Below are 22800 nucleotides of genomic sequence, written 5' to 3'. Positions count from 1 at the left end.
AAAGCCATCAATGGATTACATTAATATTAGAGGGTTAGTTGAAATACCCAGTGTTCCTGGAGTTTTAAAAGTACTCAAAGAAAATGTGGGGATTTGTGAATAGAATCTTAAGCATTACAGATAGTAATCTTTCAGCATATACCTGAGCTGGGGGGGGGGGGCATTGCATGTGTTTAATGAGTGATAACCCATGTTGTGAGTCAAACCCTGAACGGAATGTATCACAAGAGATGGTTGAGGGATTTAAAAACCTGACAATTGTTTTTTTCTAAATATATGCACTTGTAGAAAAAATTCCTACAGGAGGGCAAAGGAGATGTTTTTAATGAAGTTTATTTCCTTTGTGTGTTGCAGACAGTCAAATAAAATTAAAACTAGTTTAAATTTCACAGACATTTGGATCTGAAAGGACAGTTCCTATTGCATTTTAAATGTGTTGCACAAGAGTAAACTGATCAGTCAGGCTGCTGTCTGGTTTTCATTCAGGGCTGCCGGCTATGACGTCATGTAGTCCAAGACTTTTCCAGAAGGGGAGAGTTCTTACAGCATCGACATCTGTAAGAAATCAGTTTCAATAATGCCATTTTAAAAGAACAGGCCTTTGTGCATTTACCTTCTAGATCAGTTCCACTTGACTGCGGTCGGCTGGTCATCAAAAGGGAAACCGTCACCTTGTCTGGATGGTGACCGAAGACCCTTTTCATCTACGATAAAAGTTTGACTCAGCTCTCTTTGCAAAGCACGTCATCAGAAATTAAGGCAAATGATCGTAGTGGAGATTCCAACTCACCAACTTTGTCTTTTATGACACTTCTCCACTGGCTTCCATACCATGAAGGTCCAGTGACTTCACGAACAGCAGGAAGCTCCTCTGCAGGTATTTGCTCACTTTGCTGGTTGGCAGGTAAGATCATCATTGGGCCCACTCTTGCATCCTGCCCCCACACTGAAAACAAGGATCACAAGTCCAAAACCAGGTGTAGGCTCAACACATTTAGGCGACTGAAAGGCATCATGAAGACTGCTGAGAAACCCAACCTGCATTGGTCCTCTTGCTCCAGGACAGATCAGGTTGTTCTGGCAGTGCAAACCCACGAGGACCAAACTTGCCAGGACTGCTGGGCTGATTGTGACTTTGACAAGCCTCACATAAATTGTCATTACCATCAGCTGACCGCCATCTGAGAAGCAAACATTCAGGCCTCATTTACTCTCAATGCGTGTTATAGAGTAATTTTGGACTGGAGCTCACTTGCCTGTCGTTTACAAAAGAGCACGCTTTATTTGGTGCGTCGGCACCATTCTTTGCTACAGCAGTCAGGTGACATGTGATGTAGAGCTGTTGGAGGGGACAAGAGTGTAAATACCTACATGTGTAGTAATTACTTAACCCACCTCAAGTAGAGCCTCACCTGTCCCTGCTCCTCATTATAAAACTTGAAAGCATCAATAGTCAAGTGGAGCTTGTCATCCTCGATCCTGGAAAAGAAGTGGGACCTAGAGCCTGGAAGCTCAGAGTCAACCAAGCACCTGTGAAGGGGAATAGAATGAGAGGAGAGCTGGTAGTGAACAATCAAAGCCATGCCAAAATAAAGATGCATGCTTGAACAAAGACTAGAACCAAACTGAATTAAGAAAAGCTTTGAAAAGTCAAACCGCTCTAGCTAACCTGGACTCAAGTTATAGTTTGTGGTCTTCATTCTGACGCAAACATAACTTATTAATTTCTCTCTTTTAATTTCTTCAGACTTCACAATAAGGTCTGCAAACAAATGCGTAAAGGTTTTCTAGGTTACCGTTTGATTCACCATAAAGTGCTTACCCATTATCAATAAAGACGTATCTGGGATCAGAGTTTATTTCAGGTTCAAGAGTCGCCACACAGCTGCTCACAAACACTTGCAGCGCCATGTGATGTCCAACTCTGACTGAGGCTTCGATGGCGATGGGCTCACCGATGTAAAACACATTAGAGCTTCTTTCATGGAGCCAGTCATCTGCAAAGAAATTACAAATCAATAGAGGCTCAAATAAGTCAACAAGTGAGCAATGAACCAAACCTACTTGTCATAATTCTCAAGTCAAACTGCAAAGTTCCCACAGCAGTTTGGGTTGACGTGAAGGGGATCCAGGTGGGAGAGAGTGAAGAGCTGGACAAACTGTACTTCCTGAGAGGCAGAACAAATATCGTTTTAACTTTAGTGAGACTGTCTCAAGAGAAGAGCTCTGGAAGACAGACCTTTCATAATGACACTCGATTGGAATTACAGCCCCGTCCATGCGAACAACCCCGTCTGGAGACGCCACAGGAGAGTAGATGAGCAGGTTTGTGTAGGCCAGAGTGTCTTCAGTCATCTGTGGATAGAAAGTGTTAAAAAAAAAAAACCCACGTAAAACATGTCAAATAAATGAAACCATGAAAACAAAAACAATCATTACCCATCGTTTAGTGCCGCAGTCGACGAATGAAACATGTATTCTGAACTCATCTTCTGAAGACATTCTAGCGAAACAGTACTCATCGTACTCCACTCCAAGGTGTAATTCATCACAATGAACAGGAAATCCAACTCCAAACAGGTCAGCTTTGATGATTATCTCCAACGAGTCTGGATGGCAGGTCACTGAGACAGTGTTCACCTGCTCTCGTTCCTCGGCCGGAGCCTTTTGCTGGGGAGTGAGTTGGGAGCTCCCTGTGACCAGAGGTCCTTTAAATGAAGCATGTCGTGTGTAATCTTTGGGAGGAAAAGCCAAAGACGATCTGAAGAAGAGAACAACCAGGAGGTTGAGCCAAAAACACGAGGTCTTCATGTCACACAAAAAACCTGGCGAACTAGCGCAGACTACAAACTGTGTTCCTGTCAGACCCACTGGGCAGCACACAAGTCTCAACAGTGAAGCATGTTTTACTTTATATTCACACAAGCAGTCTAACAGACAGCAATGCACACCTGAGACTAATCATCCACTAATCACTGTGTAATTTGTTTCACACCGTCTGAGACTCAAGACAAAAGTCGCGGGGGGATTCTTTTGAGGAAATTCGGCTGCTCTTTTTCCCAATTACCCACAACTCATTGCAATGTGACACGGGATAACTAGTGGAAGCACGAAGGTAAACAAGAAGACGGCACATGTCAATTCAGCCTCTACGATCTAATCAATAATAAATTATATAAAAATTAAAAATTAAAAAGTTTCTCCTACCACAGCTATGCCGATGACACCCAACTAATTCTGTCCTTCCCTCACTCGGACACCCAGATGGCGGCACGGATCTCTGCGTGTCTGACTGACATCTCTCAGTGGATGTCCGCTCACCATCGGAATATCGACCCTGACAAGACTGAACTACTTCTCTTTCCGGGAAAAGATTCTACGACCCAGGACTTGACTGTCAACTTTGGCAACTCTGTGATAACGCCCGCTTTGACTGCTAGGAATCTCGGCGTCACATTCGACAGCCAACTTTCCCTGACTCTCAACATCACTGCAACAACAGGATCCTGTAGCGACACGCTCTACATCATCAGGAGAATGTCTCCTTCTTAGCGCAGGTACTGATTCAGGCTCTTGTCATCTCCCGCCGGTCGACTTCACATCTTCCGCTGAAAATTAAAGACACACCTCTTCAGACTCTACCTTGACTAAAGACTAACAAATTGTAGCACTTAAATTGTACTTGTAACGCCACTTGTCTGTAACAAATTGTAAATCGGCTTATTTGAGGAAATTGCTCTTTCTTATTTCTTGTTCTTCTGAGTTTGTATCCCTATCGTTGAATGCACTTATTGTAAGTGGCTTTGGATAAAAGCGTCAGCTAAATTAAATGTAATGTAATATAATGAGGAAAGAGCCTGGGTTTAAATCACAGATGAATAAAATGCCATCAGTTCTTCGCCATATATTTCTACATTGTTGTCGCAATCTACCATTTGATCGGGGACGTCTGTAGCTCCTTCAGGGTTCAAGGCAAGGCAATTTAATTTGTATAACATTTTTTAGATTTGTGTGTCATCTGCATAACTATGATCACGCACTGTTGTTTTCCATAATCAGAGCTAATGGAAGCATGTATATGAGGAAAAGAAGGGGTCCCACTATTGAACCTTGGGGAACACCACATTTCATTTTCTTCAGCTTTGATGTGTAATTATAGTATAGTATAGTAGTTACATACATACGGTCTGTGCAGCTAATCTTCAATGCCTTGAATGACTTATAATTATTGTCATTCCTTTTAAAAATCCAACCTATATTTGTGATGGAAATCACAAATCTTTGCATGGTCATTGATTACTAGTTTCAAATGTAATTTATTTTTGTAAAGAAGTTCAATCAAGTTTATTTTTATTCTTAATATTTGAAATGCAATTTTCTGCACTGTAGTGAACTGTAGTACTTTTCGGAAATTCCAAAAAAGCAAGCAATGATACAAACTTTTGTCTTAAATGTTTTAACATATTCATTTCTGGTGGAATTCCCCCCCCACACACACACTTCCCTTTCCCTTGATTCCCAGCGGGTGTGAAACCAATCACGTGCTGATCTATCTCAGGTGTGCATTGCTGGTCTGATTAGACTGCTTGTGTGATATAAAGTAAAACATGCCTCACTGTTGAGACTTGTGTGCTACCTAGTGGGTCTGACAGGAACACAGTTTGTAGTCTGCGCTAGTTCACCAGGTATTTTTGTGACATGAAGACCTCGTGTTTTTGGCTCAACCTCCTGGTTGTTCTCTTCTTCAGATCGTCTTTGGCTTTTCCTCCCAAAGATTACACACGACGTGCTTCATTTAAAGGACCTCTGGCCACAGGGAGCTCCCAACTCGCTCCCCAGCAAAAGGCTCCGGCCGAGAAACGAGAGCAGGTGAACACCGTCTCAGTGACCTGCTATCCAGACTCGTTGGAGATAATCATCAAAGCTGACCTGTTTGGAGTTGGATTTCCTGTTCGTAGTGATGAATTGCGCCTTGGAGTGGAGTACGATGATTACTGTTTCGCTAGAATGTCTTCAGAAGATGAGTTCAGGATACACGTTTCACTCGTGAACTGCGGCACTAAACGATGGGTAATTAATTTTGTTATAATTGTTTGTTTATTTGACATGTGACAGTTTTTAACACCCTGTCTATCCACAGATGACTGAAGACACTCTGGCCTACACAAACCTGCTCATCTACTCTCCTGTGGCGTCTCCAGACGGGGTTGTTCGCATGGACAAGGCTGTAATTCCAATCGAGTGTCATTATGAAAGGTCTGTCTTCCAGAGCTCATCTCTTGAGACACTGTCTCACTAAAGTAAAAACGATACTTGTTCTGCCTCTCAGGAAGTACAGTTTGTCCAGCTCCTCACTCTCTCCCACCTGGATCCCCTTCACGTCGACCCAAACTGCTGTGGAAACTTTGCAGTTTGACTTGAGAATTATGACAAGTAGGTTTGGTTCATTGCTCACTTGTTGACTTATTTGAACCATTTATTGATTTGTAATTTCTTTTCAGATGACTGGCTCCATGAAAGAAGCTCTAATGTGTTTTACATCGGTGAGCCCATCGCCATCGAAGCCTCAGTCAGAGTTGGACATCACATGGCGCTCCGAGTGTTTGTCAGCAGCTGTGTGGCGACACTGGAACCCGAAATGAACTCTGATCCCAGATACGTCTTTATTGAAAATGGGTAAGCACTTTATGGTGACTCGAACGGGAACCTAGAAAACCTGTGTTTACATATTGGTTTGTACGCAGTTCTTAAGTAATGCTACATTGTGTTTTATGGCTGCAGAGGAAGTTTTTTTTTATTTCTATTTAGGGGTAGGGTGGTTCTGGACTTGGTTCAACCAAACTTCATTCTGGCATTGCTTGGATGATTGTTCACTACCAGCTCTCCTCTCATTCTATTATCCTACACAGGTGCTTGGTTGACTCTGAGCTTCCAGGTTCTAGGTCCCACTTCTTTTCCAGGATCGAGGATGACAAGCTCCACTTGACCATTGATGCTTTCAAGTTTTATAATGAGGACCAGGGACAGGTGAGGCTCTACTTGAGGTGGGTTAAGTAATTACTACACCTGTAGGTATTTACACTCTTGTCCCCTCTAACAGCTCTACATCACATGTCACCTGACTGCTGTAGCAAAGAATGGTGCAGACGCACCAAATAAAGCGTGCTCTTTTGTAAACGACAGGTAAGTGAGCTCCAGTCCAAAATTACTCTATAACACGCATTAAGAGTAAATGAGGAGGCCTGAATGTTTGCTTCTCAGATGGCGGTCAGCTGATGGTAATGACTATTTATGTGGGGCTTGTCAAAGTCACAATCAGCCCAGCAGTCCTGGCAAGTTTGGTCCTCGTGGCTTTGCAACGCCAGAAGAACCTGATCTGTCCTGGAGCAGGAGGACCAATGCGGGTTAGGTTTCTCAGCATCTTCATGATTCCTTCAGCTGCCTAATTGTGTGGTCTCCTCAGCCTTTACACATGGTTTGGATCCTTGTTTTCAGTGTGGGGACAGGATGCAAGAGTGGGTCCAATGATAATTTTACCTGCCAACCAGCAAATACCTGCAGAGGAGCTTCCTGCTGTACGTGAAGTCACACGACCTTCGCGGTATGGAAGCCAGTGGAGAAGTGTCATAAAAGTTGGTGAGTTGACTGACAAATCAGCTAATCCATCATCCGAGGATGGGTTTTACTTGAGGTCCTGTGGCGTTCAAGCATTTTTTGCATTGCAAAGAAAGGTGTGAGGGACACTATACTTCTGTCCTAGATGGAAAGGGTCCTGGTTCACATTCTACATCAGACGAGGGAACTGCTCAGACTGAAGATGTCAGAAGTGGATCTGATCTAGAAGGTAAATATGCAAAGTCCTATTAAATAAATGGCATTGTTGCTGCAACAGACTTCTTACAGATGGCAATGCTGGTAAAAACTCCTTTCTAGAAAAGTCTTCACCTGAGGGCGACGTGAAGTCAAAGGCACCAGCGCTGGATGGAAACGGCACAGCAGCCCTTGACGTCATCCCCACTGCTCAGTTTACTGTGGCTGTGAAACAATTCTCAAATGCAACAGGAAATGTCCTTTTAGATCCAAATAACCGTGAAACAATGTATTAAGTCAGTTTTAATTGTATTCTACTTTTTGACTTCAAAGAAATAAACCTTGTTAAAATAATTCATGTCTCTATGGGAAAGATTCACAATCAATATATTAAAGCAGTCCTACCATCTTGCACCCTTAAATAACTGAACGTCTGACGTAAATGTGACTATTATGAGCAGTTTTGTTCAGCATGCAGAAAAGTTATACTAACCACTTTGAATGCACCATCTACTCAAATCACTTGGCACCTGCATCATTGATATGTAAGCAGTGTATTGAAGGGCAGAGGCTTGAACAAATGGTAATCTGGTTCAGTGCAGAACTGTAAAGGTCGGTCTGGATATTAATTTAATCTAAAATTTCTACTGATGTGATAAACAGATGGTATTCTCAATACTCTGCATGGATTCAAATAAATGGCTTAGTCGGACTGAAATCTAATTATCAGTTTCATGTAAACTCTTTTGTCCGACTAACACCCCTGGATAACTCTATGCGATCCAGTTGATCGACTATTGCGGCATGTAACGGTGAATTGGATAAGGAACTGGACTTTGCGTCTTTGCATGCTTGAGATCCCGACCGTCTTCTCAGTTATCAAATCAGCCAATGGCGCCATTCGCTGTACTATTATGCGAAAATAGTGGGATGTAGCTTCACCTTGCTCTCCGATCTCCATCTTTCTCGTAATGTTGTTGGTTGGTGGTAGTGGTGAAGAGGTCAAGCGGAAATGGCTTTATCGCAACTAGTAATGAAAACAGCGCCACCTATCGTATCAGATATGACATGCTTTCGGCCAATGATTCGATTTATTCACGGCCATGTATATTGGGACTTGCCCCCGAAAGATAGCATAGTCCGACTAAGCAAAGATTCGAATTATACCATGTAAACACACTGATGACTGTTCTGGTCCTGATCTGAGTTTACTTGAGGCCCGCGGGCCCCCTGACTGGCCCCTCTGCCCCCCACTACTTGAACTGGCGCGATGAGGCAATCCCCCCCATCCTGTTTAGAGACGATGTGACCGGCATGTAACGTTAAAGTTATCTGCTACTGTAGCAGAGCTGCAAGTTTAACAGAACGAGCAGAGAGAGAGCCTGTCGCGTGCGCACTCTCTTCGGAGCCAGGCGAAAGTGTAAACAAGACTTCACCATCTCCAAACTAAACGCTCTCTTGCTCTTTCCCTCGCACCTATAAATCAAAATAGTCATGGAAATGTGCCGAAAAGTATTGGTTAAAATGTGTATGAACCCTGAATATGGTGCTTCTTGTGTTCAATCTGTCATCCCTCCATGCCAGGGCTCCAGAAGGCACCCTGAAGTGAGGAGAGGAAATTGCTGTTGCTGACTCCATCCCAAACACAATTCATCATCCATCCATCCATTGTCAAACCGCTTATCCTGCACACAGGGTCGCGGGGGGGCTGGAGTCCATCCCAGCCAACTTCGGGCGATAGACAGGGTACATCCTGGATTGGTCGCCGGCCAATCGCAGGGCTACACAGAGACAAACAACCATTCACACTCCCATTCACACATCTACGGGCAATTTAAAGTCCCCAATTAACCTGATCCCCAGAGCATGTCTTTGGACTGTGGGAGGAAGCCGGAGAACCCGGAGAGAACCCACGCAGAAACCCAGGACCTTCTTGCTGTGAGGCAACAGTGCTAACCACCGCGCCACCGTGCCGCCCTCACGATTCATCAACAATCACTTTCATATACTACTGATTTTGATTGCCATTATTCTGTATTATGGTTGTGCTTTAGTTTTGAGCCTACTGCTCATTTTCCCCTTGACCTAAAAAATGTTTACTGAACATGCTCACCTGGATAGGCATAAGAGCTGGCTAGTTGTTCTATTACTCGTGTTATTATAATTTCAATGTTTTTTTAAATAATTAATACATTTTATAAGCCTATTTATTTGACCTTTGTTAAGTGCTGCACATACTTATTAATATTAATATCAACAGGCCTACCTATAATTTATAATTTTTCACTCCCGTTTGCCAGTGTCAGTCACCTCAACAAGTCAGATGTTTCTTACCTTGACAGCTTTGATGTTATTTTCATTTGAAAATATATAAATGGAATATCTGTGATATTTCAAAATAAAACAAAGTGTCAAGACTCAATTACTACTTTTGCAAACCACTAGTGAAGATAAACAAATATGTGCCAGGAATCAAGTGTTGATATAGAAGTGGGGATATAGTAGTGGGGATGGCTGTGCGAGGCAAGTAATCTCTACTACACAATGAGGCCTGCTAGTGGTCATTTTGATCTGGGTCATACAATTCTTTATTGTATAGCTGACTCGGCCCCCCATCACAGTTCGGAACGATAATGTGGCCCCCAGAGAAAAAAGTTCGGTGACCCCTGCACTAGAGATATCCAACCTTTTAAGAAGGTTGATTCAGAATATGCTAGCTCCTACCTCTGCACTTTACAATCAATGCATCAAGCAACATGCTGTATCAACCACCTGAAGCTTGGAGGGGGCACAACCCTTTGGTCTCTATCCCATTCCCTAAAATCAGTGAAGACCTACCTGACAATCTTGGAGTTACAATCTCGATGATGGAAGTGCAGGAGGCTATTAAAACTACTACAAAATGGCAAGTCACCAGAATTTTACAAAACATGCTCCGAACTAGTCTCCTCTGCTGACAAAAGTATATAATGAATCATTTACAAAGGGAAGGTTACCCCCAACGCTATCTGAAGCCACAATTTGTTTACTAAAGACCCCGTATGTGACAATTACAGGCCCATATCCCTTTTGAACGTTGACCAGAAAATCTTAGCCAAGGTTTTATCTATACGTCTTCAGAAAGTTCTACCATCTCTGATCAGACAAACAGGCTCCATGGCAGGACGAAGCTCCTCATTCAATACTAGGCGGCTGCTTAACATAGTCGGCTCCCCAAATCACCCCTGAGGCAATATTATCTTCAGATGCAGAAAAAGACTTTGACATAGTCCAGTGAAAGTACCTAAACTATATTTTAGAAAGGTTTGAGTTTAACCCAGACTATAGCCTGTATCGAGTTGCTATATAATTCTCCGACTGCCTCCATTCTCACCCCTTCTATTCGGTTTGATTATTGAACCTCTATGGCTCCGGCTATTACGTCCAGGCTATTACTTTATGCGGATGACCTCTTGCTGTATGTGTCTAATCCTGTCTCATCCCTTTCGGTCGTCAAAGACATTCTACGTGAATTTGGAAAATATTGTGGCTATAAATTAAACTTTCATAAAAGTGAGCTTCTCCCCATAAATCAGCCAAGGCACTACCAAAATCTACTTTTCCATTTAAGGTGACCATTGAAGGATTTAGATACCTCGGGGTGGTCGTCACACCATCAATTAACAATCTCTTTGGCAAAAAGTTGTCTTGTTGACAACTGTAAATCCGATGACCCGCTGGTCTGCTCTCCCAGTCCCCAATTGGCCGCATCAACCTCATAAAAATGGTAAATCCGTTTCAACATATTCCAAACTATAAGAAATAATTTTTTCACCAACTTGATCAGACCATCTCTACATCCCTATGAGCTAATAAAACTGCCTCGCATTAAGAAAGCAATCTTACAACTTCCTAAAAAGTTAGGTGGATTAAGATTGCCTAATTTCATCCAATACTATTGGGCCTGCAACATTGAAAAACTGCGTTGCTGGCTGGATGATGGGCCAAGGAACAGCCCTCTGTGGGCCCAAATGGAACGATCCTCTTCCAAGGTCTCCCTTCAATCCCCCATCGCCATTCAAAAATGAAACTTTCAAAAACGTCGTAAAAAAGGTCCCAGAAATGAGCATTGACAAAAAAAGGAAATTTAATATTCATATTAAACATGTTTTGTGAACTGAATCAGGATTAGCTTTTGCACATCTGACTGAAATACAGTTTCAGGCCAGATTTTTGTATAAATTACCACAACCTACAATCCGAGTCGGTGCATACCCTCAATTGTTTTAAATACAAACTGCAGTGCATCGTCAATCCTGCACAGCAACTTTGTAGAATTTGGGGCGACTGCTGGTGGGCGGAGAGCACGTGTTGTCCAATTGGAGGTTTTGATCCCAGGTGCTGCTAACCTGTGTCTCCTTTGGCAAGACACTTGACCCCAACATGGGTCCTGTAACTGGGACTCGTGTATGGTAGCTCCTTTCAGTGGGTGAATGAGTAACTGTTCGAATCGCTTGAAGTGATCGGCAGACTAGAAGCGTCAAGTAGCACAGTCCATTAACTATACCTCAATGACTTATTCTCCTGGTAATGCAAAAGAGCAACCACAGTCTTGTAAAATGAAAGATCAGTCTGCATGTGCAGAACCTCCCAGTTTAGGTTGGTGCTGTAGCAGATGGACCTTGCACCACCATGACACTGAGAAATTCAGACTGCTCACATGACTGGCTTTCTATTGTGTGTATATATATATATATATTTTTTTTTTATAGAAATAAGCTTGCCTCTTGAAGTACTGCAGGAGTGCAAAGGATAGATTTTTAAACAAAGTTTATTTCTTTTGTGTGTTGCAGAAAGTCAAATACAATTAAAATTGTTTGAATTTGTCATTTGGATCTGAAAAGGAAATTTCCCCATTGCATTTTAAATTTGTTACAGCAAGAGTAAACTGGCGGCTGCTGTCCAGTTTCCATCCAGTGCTGCCAGCTATGACTTTAGAAGGGCAGTGTTTTTACCAGCATCAAAGTCTGTTAAAAAAAGATATTGAAATTATATATATATATATATATATCTCTCACACACACACACCATTTTGAAATAAAGATCCTTTGCGCATTTACCTTCTAGATCAGTTCCACCTGACAGAGGTCTGCTAGTCATCAAAAGTGTGAACCGTCATCTCGTCTGGATGGTGACCGAAGACCCTTTTCATCTAGGACAAAAGTAAGTTTGACTCAGCTCTTTGCAAAGCAAAAGCGCTTAATCATCAGAACCAGAATTTAAGGCAAGTGAGCCTAGTGAGATTCCGACTCACCAACTTCGTCTTTTATGATACTTCTCCACTGGCTTCCATACCGTGAAGGTCCAGAGACTTCACGAACAGCATGAAGCTCCTCTGCAGGCATTTGCTGCTTGGCAGGAAAGATAATCATTGGACCCACTCTTGCATCCTGTCCCCACACTAGAGACAAGGATCACAAGTCCAAAACCATGTGTAAAGGCTCATGGCACAACACATTTAGGCGACTGAAGGAATCATGAAGACTTCTGTGAGAAACCAAACCTGCATTGGTCCTCTTACGCCAAGACAGATCAGGTTCTTCTGGCGTTGCAAAGCCACGAGGACCAAACTTTCCAGGACTGCTGGGCTGATTGTGACTTTGACAAGCCCCACATAAATTGTCATTACCATCAGCTGACCTCCATCTGAAAACAAAATTCAGACCTCATTAACACTTCGATTTGAGTTATGTCATTTTGGACTGGATCTCACTTGCCTGTCGTTTACAAAAGAGCACGCTTTATTTGGTGCGTCTGCACTATTCTTTGCAGCAGCAGTCAGGTGACATGTGATGTAGAGCTGTTAGAGGGGACAAGAGTGTAAATCCCTACATGTGTAGTAATTACTTAAGCCACCTCAAGTAGAGCCTCACCTGTCCCTGGTCCTCATTATAAAACTTGAAAGCATCAATGGTCAAGTGGAGCTTGTCATCCTCGATCCTGGAAAAGAAGTGGGACCTAGAACCTGGAAGCTCAGAGTCAACCAAGCACCTGTGAAGGATAATAGAATGAGAGGAGAGCTGGTAGTGAACAATCATCCAAGCAATGCCAAAATAAAGTTGTACGCTTGAACCAAACTAACAGAATTCAGCTTTGAAAAGTCAAACCAGCTAACCTGGATTCATCAAGTTATAGTTTGTGGTCTTCACTCGGACGCAAACATAACTGGATTTCGATTTCAATTTCTTAAGACATCTCACAATAAGAACTGTGTGCAAACCAATATGTGAACACAGGTTTTCTAGGTTCCCGTTTGATTCACCATGAAGTGCTTACCCGTTGTCAATAAAGACGTATCTGGGATCAGAGTTCATTTCGGGTTCCAGCGTCGCCACACAGCTGCTGACAAACACTCGGAGCGCCATGTGATGTCCAACTCTGACTGAGGCTTCGATGGCGATGGGCTCACCGATGTAAAACACATTAGAGCTTCTTTCATGGAGCCAGTCATCTGCAAAGAAATTACAAATCAATAGAGGCTCAAATAAGTCAACACATGAGAAATGAACCAAACCTACTTGTCATAATTCTCAAGTCAAACTGCAAAGTTCCCACAGCAGTTTGGGTCGACGTGAAGGGGATCCAGGTGGGAGAGAGTGAAGAGCTGGACAAACTGTACTTCCTGAGAGGCAGAACAAGTACCGTTTTAACTTTAGTGAGACAGTGTCTCAAGAGATGAGGTCTGGAAGACAGACCTTTCATAATGACACTCGATTGGAATTACAGCCTCATCCAGTCGAACAACCCCATCTGGAGAGGCTACAGGAGAGTAGATGAGCAGGTTTGTGTAGGCCAGAGTGTCTTCAGTCATCTGGGGATAGACAGGGGGTTAAAAACTGTTGCATGGTCAAATAAATATACAATTAAAACAAAATTAATTACCCATCGTTTGGTGCCGCAGTTCACGAGTGAAACATGTATCCTGAACTCATCCTCTGAAGACATTCTAGCGAAACAGTTATCATCGTACTCCACTCCAAGGCGCAATTCATCACCACGAACAGGAAATCCAACTCCAAACAGGTCAGCTTTGATGATTATCTCCAACGAGTCTGGATAGCAGGTCACTGAGACGGTGTTCACCTGTGCTCGTTCCTCGGCCGGAGCCTTTTGCTGGGGAGCGAGTTGGGAGCTCCCTGGGACCAGAGGTCCTTTGAATGAAGCATGTCGTGTGTAATCTTTGGGAGGAAAAGCCAAAGACGATCTGAAGCAGAGACCAAACAGGAGGTTGAGCCAAAAACACGAGGTCTTCATTTCACAAAAATACCCGGTGAACTAGCGTCGACTACAAACTGTGTTCCTGTTGGGACTGTCACTAGGCAGCACACAAGTCTCAACAGTGAAGCATGTTTTACTTTATATTCACACAAGCAGTCTAACAGACAGCAATGCACACCTGAGACTAATCATCCACTAATCACTGTGTTATTGGTTTCACACCACCTGAGACCCCGTTTACACGATGGGAAAACGCGTATACTTTCATGCATTTTGGACTTCCATTTACACAAAAACGGAGGTTTTATCACGGAAAACGATCATTTCTAAAAACTCCGGCCAAAGTGGAGATTTTTGAAATCTCAGTTTTTGTGTTTGCGTGTGAACTAGGTCCAACAGAGTTTTAGGTGTTCAAACGACACAGTATGCGACTTGTTGTTGGTTTTGAGAATTCTGATTGGTTTGCATGTCTTTATCCTTCTTGTTACACTGCCGACTACAGGTTTGGCATAGTTATGATGGCGTCCGGGGCCATATTTATGCGGGTTCATATAAACAGAAACTTTTTTGAAAACGGAGGGGCAGAAATATTTGTTTCTCTAAATACCCAGCTATGTGTAAATGTGGCCTGAGACTCAAGACAAAAGTCTGATGAAGTGTGGGAGGATTCTTTTCAGAATATCTGGATGCTATTTTTTCCAATTACCCCCATTTCATGTTAATGTGACACGGTATAACTAGTGGAAGCATGGAGGTAAACAAAGAGGACGGCGCATGTCAACTCAGCCTCTACGAATTCTATCTAATCGAAGAAATATTATCAAATATGTAGTAAAATATATGAAAAGACCTCTTATCTCATGAGAAAATAGCCTGGAAGACGTTCAAATCAAGGAATGAATCATAGATGAATAAAATACGTCAGTTGTACATTATATATTTCTACATTGTCGTGGGGATGTGTTTTGACTGTTGCACTCTATCATTTGACCGAGGACGTCTGTAGGTCCTTCAGGGTTCAAGGCAAGGCAATTTAATTTGTATTTCCTTCTTTAGATTTGTGTGTCATCTGCATAACTATAATAACTCACTGTTGTTTTCCATCATCTGAGCTACTGGAAGCACGTAGAAGCACGTAGCGGCCCCAGCATTAAACCTTGTGGAACATCGCATGTAATTTTCTTCAGATCTGATGTGTAATTACTCACAGATCAACAGTGTTTTCGGTCTTTTAAGTATGTTTCAAATCAGTCAAATGGTGTGCCAGAAAGTCTCACCAAGTGGCTTAGTCTGTCCAGTAGTATGTCATTGTCGACTGTATCAAATGCCACGCAGAGATCCAGTAATCCTAAAACCAAAATTCTGCCAAAGTCTGTGTTAAGAGGTAGTTTAGCTTGTGAAATAACACCTTTTCATCTATTTTACTTGTAATGGGCAGGTCTGATATTGGCCTTTGGTTTTTCATCGTTGCGATGTCTAAAATAGCCGTCTTTAAAAGTGTATTAATAGCAGTTTTTAAGGCTTGCTGGAAGACACCTGAGAGAAGAATTGTTACAATTATACAAGTATTTAGGGTTAAAGTGGGAGTTCTCGATTGGGCCTAGAATTGGTTCATAGTTTCTCAAGCGTGATGGAGAACTACAGAAGCCTCCAGGTAACTGAAAATGGCTAAATGAATCCACTATGGCCACTTGTTGGTGTGTCAGTTCTCGGCTACTCCAGAAACAGACGTGCAGAGAACTCGCTGTATGCTAACATCAAGGATTCATTCAAGGCTAACAAAAACACTATTATTAGTTTCAGATATTTATACTACATTCCACTTCTGCTAAAATATTCTATAAACTGCAACACACTGTATCCTTAATTGCATTTACCGTTTGAAAGCTCGCCAAAATTTCTGGTAATGACTGTCATGTCGAGATATCTTAAAATTCTCATTTGTTTTTGCAGGCATCCATTGAATTTTCCATCTTGTGTGACCCCCTCATTAATTCAAGTTCTACTGGAAATAAATGCATTCTGAACAAATAATTTAAGATGGGTACTCTGCCTCAGTGTTTTGAATGTCTATGGTTTATATACATACGGTCTGTGTAGTTGCTCTTCAATGCCGTTAATGAGTTATGATCATTGTCTTTCCCTCTAAAAGGCATTCCAATATTTGTGATGACAGCCTCTTCAAATATTATTCTGATCAAGTTGTAACTGTTATAGAAATTGAACTTTCCAAGAAAAGGAATGCAAATGATTTATGCATGGTCATTGTTCACTAATTTAAAATGTTATAAAAGTTATTTTAGTAAAAACGTTCTTTTATTTGTATTTTAATTCTTAATGTTTCAAATGCATTTCTGTTTTAATTTAGTTTGCACTGTAGTGAACTGTAGCACTTTTCTGAAATTCCAAAGAATCAAGCAATGATACAAACCTTTTATTTATGGTTGAATCCCCACAGACTTGATCAAACTTTGGCCTTGATTCCAAGGAGGTGTGAAACCAATCACATGCTGATCAGTCTCAGGTGTGAATTGCTGGGCTGTGAGAATATAAAGTAAAATATGCTTCAATGGAACCTGTGTGCTGCCTAGTGGGTCTGACAGGAAGTAGTCTGTGCTAGTTCACCAGGTTTTGTGAGATGAAGACCTCGTGTTTTTGGCTTAACCTCCTGGTTGGTCTCTGCTTCAGATTGTCTTTGGCTTTTCCTCCCAAAGATTACACACGACATGCTTCATTTAAAGGACCTCTGGTCACAGGGAGCTCCCAACTCGCTCCCCAGCAAAAGGCTCCGGCTGAGGAACGAGCACAGGTGAACACTGTCTCAGTGACCTGCCATCCAGACTCATTGGAGATATTCATCAAAGCTGACCTGTTTGGAGTTGGATTTCCTGTTTGTGGTGATGAATTGCGCCTTGGAGTGGAGTACGATGATTACTGTTTCGCTAGAATGTCTTCAGAGGATGAGTTCAGGATACATGTTTCACTCGTGAACTGCGGCACCAAACGATGGGTAATTAATTTTGTTTTAATTGTATATTTATTTGACCATGCAACAGTTTTTAACCCCCTGTCTATCCCCAGATGACTGAAGACACTCTGGCCTACACAAACCTGCTCATCTACTCTCCTGTGGCGTCTCCAGACGGGGTTGTTCGCATGGACGAGGCTGTAATTCCAATCGAGTGTCATTATGAAAGGTCTGTCTTCCAGAGCTCATCTCTTGAGACAGTCTCACTAAAGTTAAAACGATACTTGTTCTGCCTCTCAGGAAGTACAGTTTGTCCAGCTCTTCACTCTCTCCCACCTGGATCCCATTCACGTCGACCCAAACTGCTGTGGGAACTTTGCAGTTTGACTTGAGAATTATGACAAGTAGGTTTGGTTCATTTCTCATGTGTTGACTTATTTGAGCCTCTATTGATTTGTAATTTCTTTGCAGATGACTGGCTCCATGAAAGAAGCTCTAATGTGTTTTACATCGGTGAGCCCATCGCCATCGAAGCCTCAGTCAGAGTTGGACATCACATGGCGCTCCGAGTGTTTGTCAGCAGCTGTGTGGCGACGCTGGAACCCGAAATGAACTCTGATCCCAGATACGTCTTTATTGACAATGGGTAAGAACTTTATGGTGAATCAAACGAGAACCTAGAAAACCTGTGTTTACATTATTTTTTTTACAGTTAAGTAATTCTACATTGTGTTTAGCCTTTTCCTGGTTGTAGAAGCTGTGCAGTCTGAAATGTAATGTTTGTTTGTTCAGTTTGGTTTGAAGACTAAAAGTTTAGGTTAGCTAGTTTGGATTTGTCTAGTCTTATCAGAAAGGAAGCAATCATTAGGGTGTGTTCTGGTCTTTGTTCAACCCAACTTCATTTTGGCATTACTTGGATCATTGTTCACTACCAGCTCTTCTCATTCTATTTCCCCTCCCTTCACAGGTGCTTGGTTGACTCTGAGCTTCCAGGTTCTAGGTCTCACTTCTTTTCCAGGATCGAGGATGACAAGCTCCACTTGACCATTGATGCTTTCAAGTTTTATAATGAGGACCAGGGACAGGTGAGGCTCTACTTGAGGTGGGTTAAGTAATTACTACACCTGTAGGGATTTACACTCTTGTCCCCTCTAACAGCTCTACATCACATGTCACCTGACTGCTGCTGCAAAGAATAGTGCAGAAGCACCAAATAAAGCGTGCTCTTTTGTAAACGACAGGCAAGTGAGCTCCAGTCCAAAATTACTCTATAACACACATCGAGAGTAAATGAGGAGGCCTGAATGTTTGCTTCTCAGATGGAGGTCAGCTGATGGTAATGACTATTTATGTGGGGCTTGTCAAAGTCACAATCAGCCCAGCAGTCCTGGCAAGTTTGGTCCTCGTGGGTTTGCACTGCCAGAAGAACCTGATCTGTCCTGGAGCAAGAGGACTAATGCGGGTTCGGTTTTTCTCTGCAGTCTTCATGATGCCTTCAGTCGCCTAAATGTGTTGTGCCATGAGCCTTTACACATGGTTTTGGACTTGTGATCCTTGTCTCTAGTGTGGGGACAGGATGCAAGAGTGGGTCCAATGATTATCTTTCCTGCCAACCAGCAAATACCTGCAGAGGAGCTTCCTGCTGTACGTGAAGTCACTGGACCTTCACGGTATGGAAGCCAGTGGCGAAGTGTCCTAAAAGTTGGTGAGTTGACCTACAAATCGGCTGATCAATCATTCGAGGATGGGTTTTAATTGAAGTCCTGTGGTGTTCAAGCATTTTCTGCATTGCAAATAAAGCTGTGAGGGACACTATACTTCTGTCCTAGATGGAAAGGGTCCTGGTTCACATTCTACATCAGACGAGATGACTGTTCAGACTGAAGATGTCAGAAGTGGATCTGATCTAGAAGGTAAATATGCAAAGTCCTATTAAATAAATGGCGTTGTTGCTGCAACAGACTTCTTACAGATGGCAATGCTGGTAAAAACTCCTTTCTAGAAAAGTCTTCACCTGAGGGCGACGTGAAGTCAAAGGTACCAGCGCTGGATGGAAACGGCACAGCAGCCCTCGACGTCATCCCCACTGCTCCGTTTACTGTGGCTGTGACACAATCGCATGCAATGGAAAATGTCCTTTCAGATGCTAATGACCGTGGAATATAATGTATTAAAATTGTTTGGTATTTTACCTGCGACACAAAAGGAATAAAATCTTGTTCAATTTACCAGTGTCTCTTTAGTGGGTTGGGATTTACCAGTTATCCGGTTAAATCCTTTTACAGTATGTGCCAACAAGAAATTTCTTCTGTACAGTTTGGACCCAGTGTTTGTACTCTCATCAACTTGAAGCCCCGAATAACTGCACTCAAGATGGAGATGGGATTTTTAAAACTACTATTTGCATAGTATGCATGCAGTTGGCTTAAAATATAGTTGGTAATTTAACTGCCTCATTACTTAACTGGACATTACTTTTGAATGGCAGTTTCAGTGTAGTGTGCACAGCAGAGGCTTAATAAGCAGGTTGGTGTTTTCGTGCAGAAATGCAACTCTGTATTCAGTTCGTATACTGTATGACTTTGGAATTGTGTAAACCGTATACTGATTGACACACAGAATAAGGGTATGGTAAAACTCTGGTTCAAACTCTGCATTTATGGGTTACTAATGACTCGTTTAGACTTGAGGTGACATTAAATCGTATGATCTGGTTTTCAGAAATATTATTGAAGCATTGTGAAATAAAGCCAGGTGGCATCAAGAAATGTATTCTTACTGCCATTTACCAATAAAACTTTCAAAAGTTTGTAAAGTCCCAGAAACGAGTGACAAGCATTTGTTAATATATTCATGTTTTGTGAACTATTACATTTTGAACATCTGATCATTAACTGAAACATAAAGGCAAAGTACATTAGAATGATACTTGAGATTCCTGTCCTGCAGTAAAGATGGCCACATTGCGCTCACTCTGAAGACTGATATTTTTGCATTTACCAATGAAACTTTCAAAAGCTCCCAGAAATGAGCGTTGACAAAAACATTACAAAACAAATTGGTTAATGTATTTATTTATATTCATGTTTTGTGAACTGAATATCAGTATTAGTTTTTGCACATGTGATCATTGACTGAAACATAAAGCTGAAGTACATTAGTATGATACTTTAGCTCTCATAGAGGTATTGGACCATTCTATAAAGCCTACACAAGCAGCACCAGACAGTTGCTGGAAAGTCAATTAACAGCTATTGGCTCTCCTGCATCACTGGCTCATTGTGGGCCAATCACAGGCTTGTATCTCAGTGTGACTGCAGCTTCAACTCCCACTTCAGTTAATGAGTAATTGGCTTCAGCTGTTGTCTCCATGTGATTTGATTGGTTTGAGATAGAAATTATTTGAGGCTGAGCATTTGAACCTTTTGCAGCCTTTTTTAAAACACACCACTGCTTCTGTTTAACCATCGACCCACTTGCTGCACTGATTAAGTCGAGCAGGAGGCTTTGTGGCGTAATGAGAACCAGCACAATGGTGATCGTGGTTCACTCAGCCTCTCTGGTGCTGCTGATAACTTTTTCCTTTGGCGTGGCGGGTGCCATTAGAACTTTGAAAGATGGACCTATGATAGACGCTGAGGGAAGAGAATATAAATCTGCCAATTTCCCAACTGATGCAGGATACCCCAGGTCGCCACAACGCAACGATGGACCCACTGTCCGTGTGCAATGCACAGCTGCCTCCATGATCATTGTGGTGAAGGCTGATATCTACAAAAATGGATTCCTTGTGTCTGCAGAAGAGCTTTCTTTAGGAGAGTCGGAGCATTCACAGAGTACTCAGTGCCGAGCTGTTGCTGCTGGTGACTCTGAATATATCATTGAAGCAGAACTGCAAGACTGTGGCTCCAAATTAACCGTAAGTCGTTGGTTGGTTAAAGCAAGACTGCTGGACATGTCGGTGTTAAAAGTCTGCACCTTTTGCCGTAAGTTCCATGATTTCTTTGTGTCTAGGTCTCTAATGACTCTGTGATTTACTCCAACGAGCTGATAATCTCAGCAGCTGCCAGTTCCCATGGCATTACTAGAAGGGCGCGTGCCGTCGTTCCCGTGTCTTGTCACTATAAGAGGTGAGATTTGCATCAATGTTCTGCAGAGAAGCTGCTCTGTGACGTGATGAGGTCAGACGTTTGCTTTTCTTTCACAGGACACACCTTGCGAGCAGCACTGATCATCAGCAGCAGCAGCTGCCCCCCTCCCTTCTTAAAAAGCTTTCCCCTGCTGCGTTCTCTCTCAAGCTGATGACCGGTAAGTGAATGCAACTTGTTTGTTTTTGCCGAGTGTGCATGCAGCGACCTCCGTCTACCTGCAGGCGACTGGACGGGTGAGGTGCTCCCCGAGGCTTTGTACATCGGAGATCTCCTGCACCTGGAGGCATCTTACACTGGTCCTGACTCCGGACAGAGACGGCTCTTCATCGACAGCTGCATTGCCACTTTGTCCCGTGACGCCACGTCGGATCCCAGCTACTACATTGTTGAAAACCATGGGTGAGTGGCTCTGTAGGCCTCACGGTGTGAAACCTGGAAGACTGATCAAGACGTTGTTTTTTGTCAGGTGCCTCGTTGATGCAACAGAGGAAGAATCAAACGCACGATTCTTACCCAGAAGGAGGGCTTCTTCACTGCAACTGCAGCTCAATACTTTCCTTTGCCACGATGATTCAAGAAACTCAGTGAGCTACTTTCATAAATGTGGTGATTCAAACGTGTTTGGAAATGCTCCGAGGTTGTTGGGTGACATTGATCTCTTCTTTAAAGATATTCATCACTTGCCAGTTGAAGGTAACTTCTGTAATGCAGATGAGCAGCTCCATCAACAAGGCCTGCAACTTTGTACATCCAAGGTGATTTTCCTTTTGTGTATTGTAGCCCCATAACTGAATATATAGTTTTTACTCAGCTGGCCAAATGATATTGGAACTTGTTTTCTAATTTGGATTCTTGTATACATGACCTTAACCTACAACCTGAGTCGGTGCCTACCCTCAACAATGGTTTTAAATACTACATTGCATCGGCAACCTGCACAACAAATTGGTAGAATTTGGGGCGACTGCTGGTGGGTGCAGAGTACCGTGTCGTCCTCAAATTGGAGGATTGGTGTGTCTATCCCAGGCCCTTCTAACCTGTGTCCTTGGCTAAGACACTTGACCCCAACATGGGTCCTGTAGCTGGGACTTATTAAGGGAGCTACCATACAATCAGTGGGTGAATGATGACATTAACTGTTCTAACCGCTTTGAGTGGTCAGAAGACTAGAAAAGCACAAAGTAGTCCAGTCCATTAACCATTTATACCCCCTACAGATCGGATTTTAAGTAGTTCAACAAACTGTCTGCTGCACAGTAATGTAAAGGTTTTATGCAATGTGAATATTTTTCATTCAGATGGATAAATGTTGACGGCAGTGACGTGTGTCATTGTTGTGGCAGTATCTGTTCCCAAAGCTCTCTGGATTATTCCACAAATCACAGAGGTATGTTATAGATTCTAGCTTTTCATAAGTGTGAACCTGTGGAATTTCTTTGCTAAAGACTTAACAAAATGCCCTGAATTTTATTTTCAGATGTCATGGCTTCAGGAACTGTCACAATTGGCCCTTTGATGATTTTCCCCAGGAAATAACTAAACCGTTTGAGGGAAAGAAATGTCCACAATGTTTTAATTGTCATTTTTTTTCTTTCATTAAAATCGAACTTCAAT

General features: G+C 42.5%; 5 protein-coding genes across 5 annotated transcripts; 3 read left to right on the top strand and 2 right to left on the bottom strand.

Moving 5' to 3' along the window:
* Window positions 1-317: 317 nt before the first annotated feature.
* On the bottom strand, window positions 318-3007 carry LOC120828288 (zona pellucida sperm-binding protein 3). The gene is made up of 10 exons (XM_040191782.2): window positions 2440-3007; window positions 2240-2355; window positions 2065-2168; window positions 1823-1997; window positions 1413-1530; window positions 1257-1339; window positions 1039-1181; window positions 791-946; window positions 614-704; window positions 318-555 (listed from the first exon to the last, which is right to left on the bottom strand). Exons 1-9 carry the CDS (start codon window positions 2809-2811, stop codon window positions 622-624), a joined length of 1350 nt encoding a protein of 449 aa, XP_040047716.2. The 5' UTR covers window positions 2812-3007; the 3' UTR covers window positions 318-555; window positions 614-621.
* A 1515-nt stretch (window positions 3008-4522) lies between these two features.
* Window positions 4523-7164, top strand: LOC144382990 (zona pellucida sperm-binding protein 3-like). The gene is made up of 10 exons (XM_040191777.2): window positions 4523-5070; window positions 5141-5256; window positions 5330-5433; window positions 5502-5676; window positions 5910-6027; window positions 6101-6183; window positions 6262-6404; window positions 6496-6636; window positions 6761-6844; window positions 6934-7164. Exons 1-10 carry the CDS (start codon window positions 4699-4701, stop codon window positions 7104-7106), a joined length of 1509 nt encoding a protein of 502 aa, XP_040047711.2. The 5' UTR covers window positions 4523-4698; the 3' UTR covers window positions 7107-7164.
* A 4438-nt stretch (window positions 7165-11602) lies between these two features.
* Window positions 11603-14229, bottom strand: LOC144382967 (zona pellucida sperm-binding protein 3-like). The gene is made up of 10 exons (XM_040191784.2): window positions 13732-14229; window positions 13545-13660; window positions 13368-13471; window positions 13126-13300; window positions 12723-12840; window positions 12567-12649; window positions 12353-12495; window positions 12104-12250; window positions 11910-12001; window positions 11603-11816 (listed from the first exon to the last, which is right to left on the bottom strand). Exons 1-9 carry the CDS (start codon window positions 14101-14103, stop codon window positions 11949-11951), a joined length of 1311 nt encoding a protein of 436 aa, XP_040047718.2. The 5' UTR covers window positions 14104-14229; the 3' UTR covers window positions 11603-11816; window positions 11910-11948.
* Window positions 14230-16566: 2337 nt separating this feature from the next.
* LOC144382989 (zona pellucida sperm-binding protein 3-like) lies at window positions 16567-19263 on the top strand. The gene is made up of 10 exons (XM_078083878.1): window positions 16567-17077; window positions 17149-17264; window positions 17336-17439; window positions 17507-17681; window positions 18003-18120; window positions 18194-18276; window positions 18355-18497; window positions 18600-18740; window positions 18865-18948; window positions 19038-19263. Exons 1-10 carry the CDS (start codon window positions 16706-16708, stop codon window positions 19199-19201), a joined length of 1500 nt encoding a protein of 499 aa, XP_077940004.1. The 5' UTR covers window positions 16567-16705; the 3' UTR covers window positions 19202-19263.
* A 1132-nt stretch (window positions 19264-20395) lies between these two features.
* On the top strand, window positions 20396-22800 carry LOC144384538 (zona pellucida sperm-binding protein 3-like). The gene is made up of 8 exons (XM_078083880.1): window positions 20396-20954; window positions 21050-21165; window positions 21243-21343; window positions 21408-21585; window positions 21653-21770; window positions 21856-21941; window positions 22485-22573; window positions 22664-22800. Exons 1-8 carry the CDS (start codon window positions 20553-20555, stop codon window positions 22720-22722), a joined length of 1149 nt encoding a protein of 382 aa, XP_077940006.1. The 5' UTR covers window positions 20396-20552; the 3' UTR covers window positions 22723-22800.

The sequence above is a fragment of the Gasterosteus aculeatus genome, chromosome 11 (genome assembly GCF_964276395.1).
Source record: "Gasterosteus aculeatus chromosome 11, fGasAcu3.hap1.1, whole genome shotgun sequence".
Lineage (NCBI taxonomy): Eukaryota > Metazoa > Chordata > Actinopteri > Perciformes > Gasterosteidae > Gasterosteus > Gasterosteus aculeatus.
This window is presented reverse-complemented; position numbering and strand designations above follow the sequence as displayed.

Bases quoted from the DNA above. Each gene is read 5' to 3' on its own strand.
- LOC120828288 (XM_040191782.2), bottom strand. From the start codon at position 2,811: ATGAAGACCTCGTGTTTTTGGCTCAACCTCCTGGTTGTTCTCTTCTTC. The intron at 1,182-1,256 runs GCAAGTGAGCTC...TTTGCTTCTCAG, and splicing joins TGCTCTTTTGTAAACGACAG to ATGGCGGTCAGCTGATGGTA. The intron at 705-790 runs GTGAGTTGGAAT...CTTTTATCGTAG, and splicing joins TGTCATAAAAGACAAAGTTG to ATGAAAAGGGTCTTCGGTCA.
- LOC144382990 (XM_040191777.2), top strand. From the start codon at position 4,699: ATGAAGACCTCGTGTTTTTGGCTCAACCTCCTGGTTGTTCTCTTCTTC. The intron at 6,028-6,100 runs GTGAGGCTCTAC...CCCCTCTAACAG, and splicing joins ATAATGAGGACCAGGGACAG to CTCTACATCACATGTCACCT. The intron at 6,845-6,933 runs GTAAATATGCAA...ACTCCTTTCTAG, and splicing joins AAGTGGATCTGATCTAGAAG to AAAAGTCTTCACCTGAGGGC.
- LOC144382967 (XM_040191784.2), bottom strand. From the start codon at position 14,103: ATGAAGACCTCGTGTTTTTGGCTCAACCTCCTGTTTGGTCTCTGCTTC. The intron at 12,496-12,566 runs GCAAGTGAGATC...TTTTGTTTTCAG, and splicing joins TGCTCTTTTGTAAACGACAG to ATGGAGGTCAGCTGATGGTA. The intron at 12,251-12,352 runs GTTTGGTTTCTC...CCTTGTCTCTAG, and splicing joins GCGTAAGAGGACCAATGCAG to TGTGGGGACAGGATGCAAGA.
- LOC144382989 (XM_078083878.1), top strand. From the start codon at position 16,706: ATGAAGACCTCGTGTTTTTGGCTTAACCTCCTGGTTGGTCTCTGCTTC. The intron at 18,498-18,599 runs GTTCGGTTTTTC...CCTTGTCTCTAG, and splicing joins GAGCAAGAGGACTAATGCGG to TGTGGGGACAGGATGCAAGA. The intron at 18,741-18,864 runs GTGAGTTGACCT...CTTCTGTCCTAG, and splicing joins GCGAAGTGTCCTAAAAGTTG to ATGGAAAGGGTCCTGGTTCA.
- LOC144384538 (XM_078083880.1), top strand. From the start codon at position 20,553: ATGAGAACCAGCACAATGGTGATCGTGGTTCACTCAGCCTCTCTGGTG. The intron at 21,771-21,855 runs GTGAGCTACTTT...TCTTCTTTAAAG, and splicing joins ACGATGATTCAAGAAACTCA to ATATTCATCACTTGCCAGTT. The intron at 22,574-22,663 runs GTATGTTATAGA...TTTTATTTTCAG, and splicing joins TTATTCCACAAATCACAGAG to ATGTCATGGCTTCAGGAACT.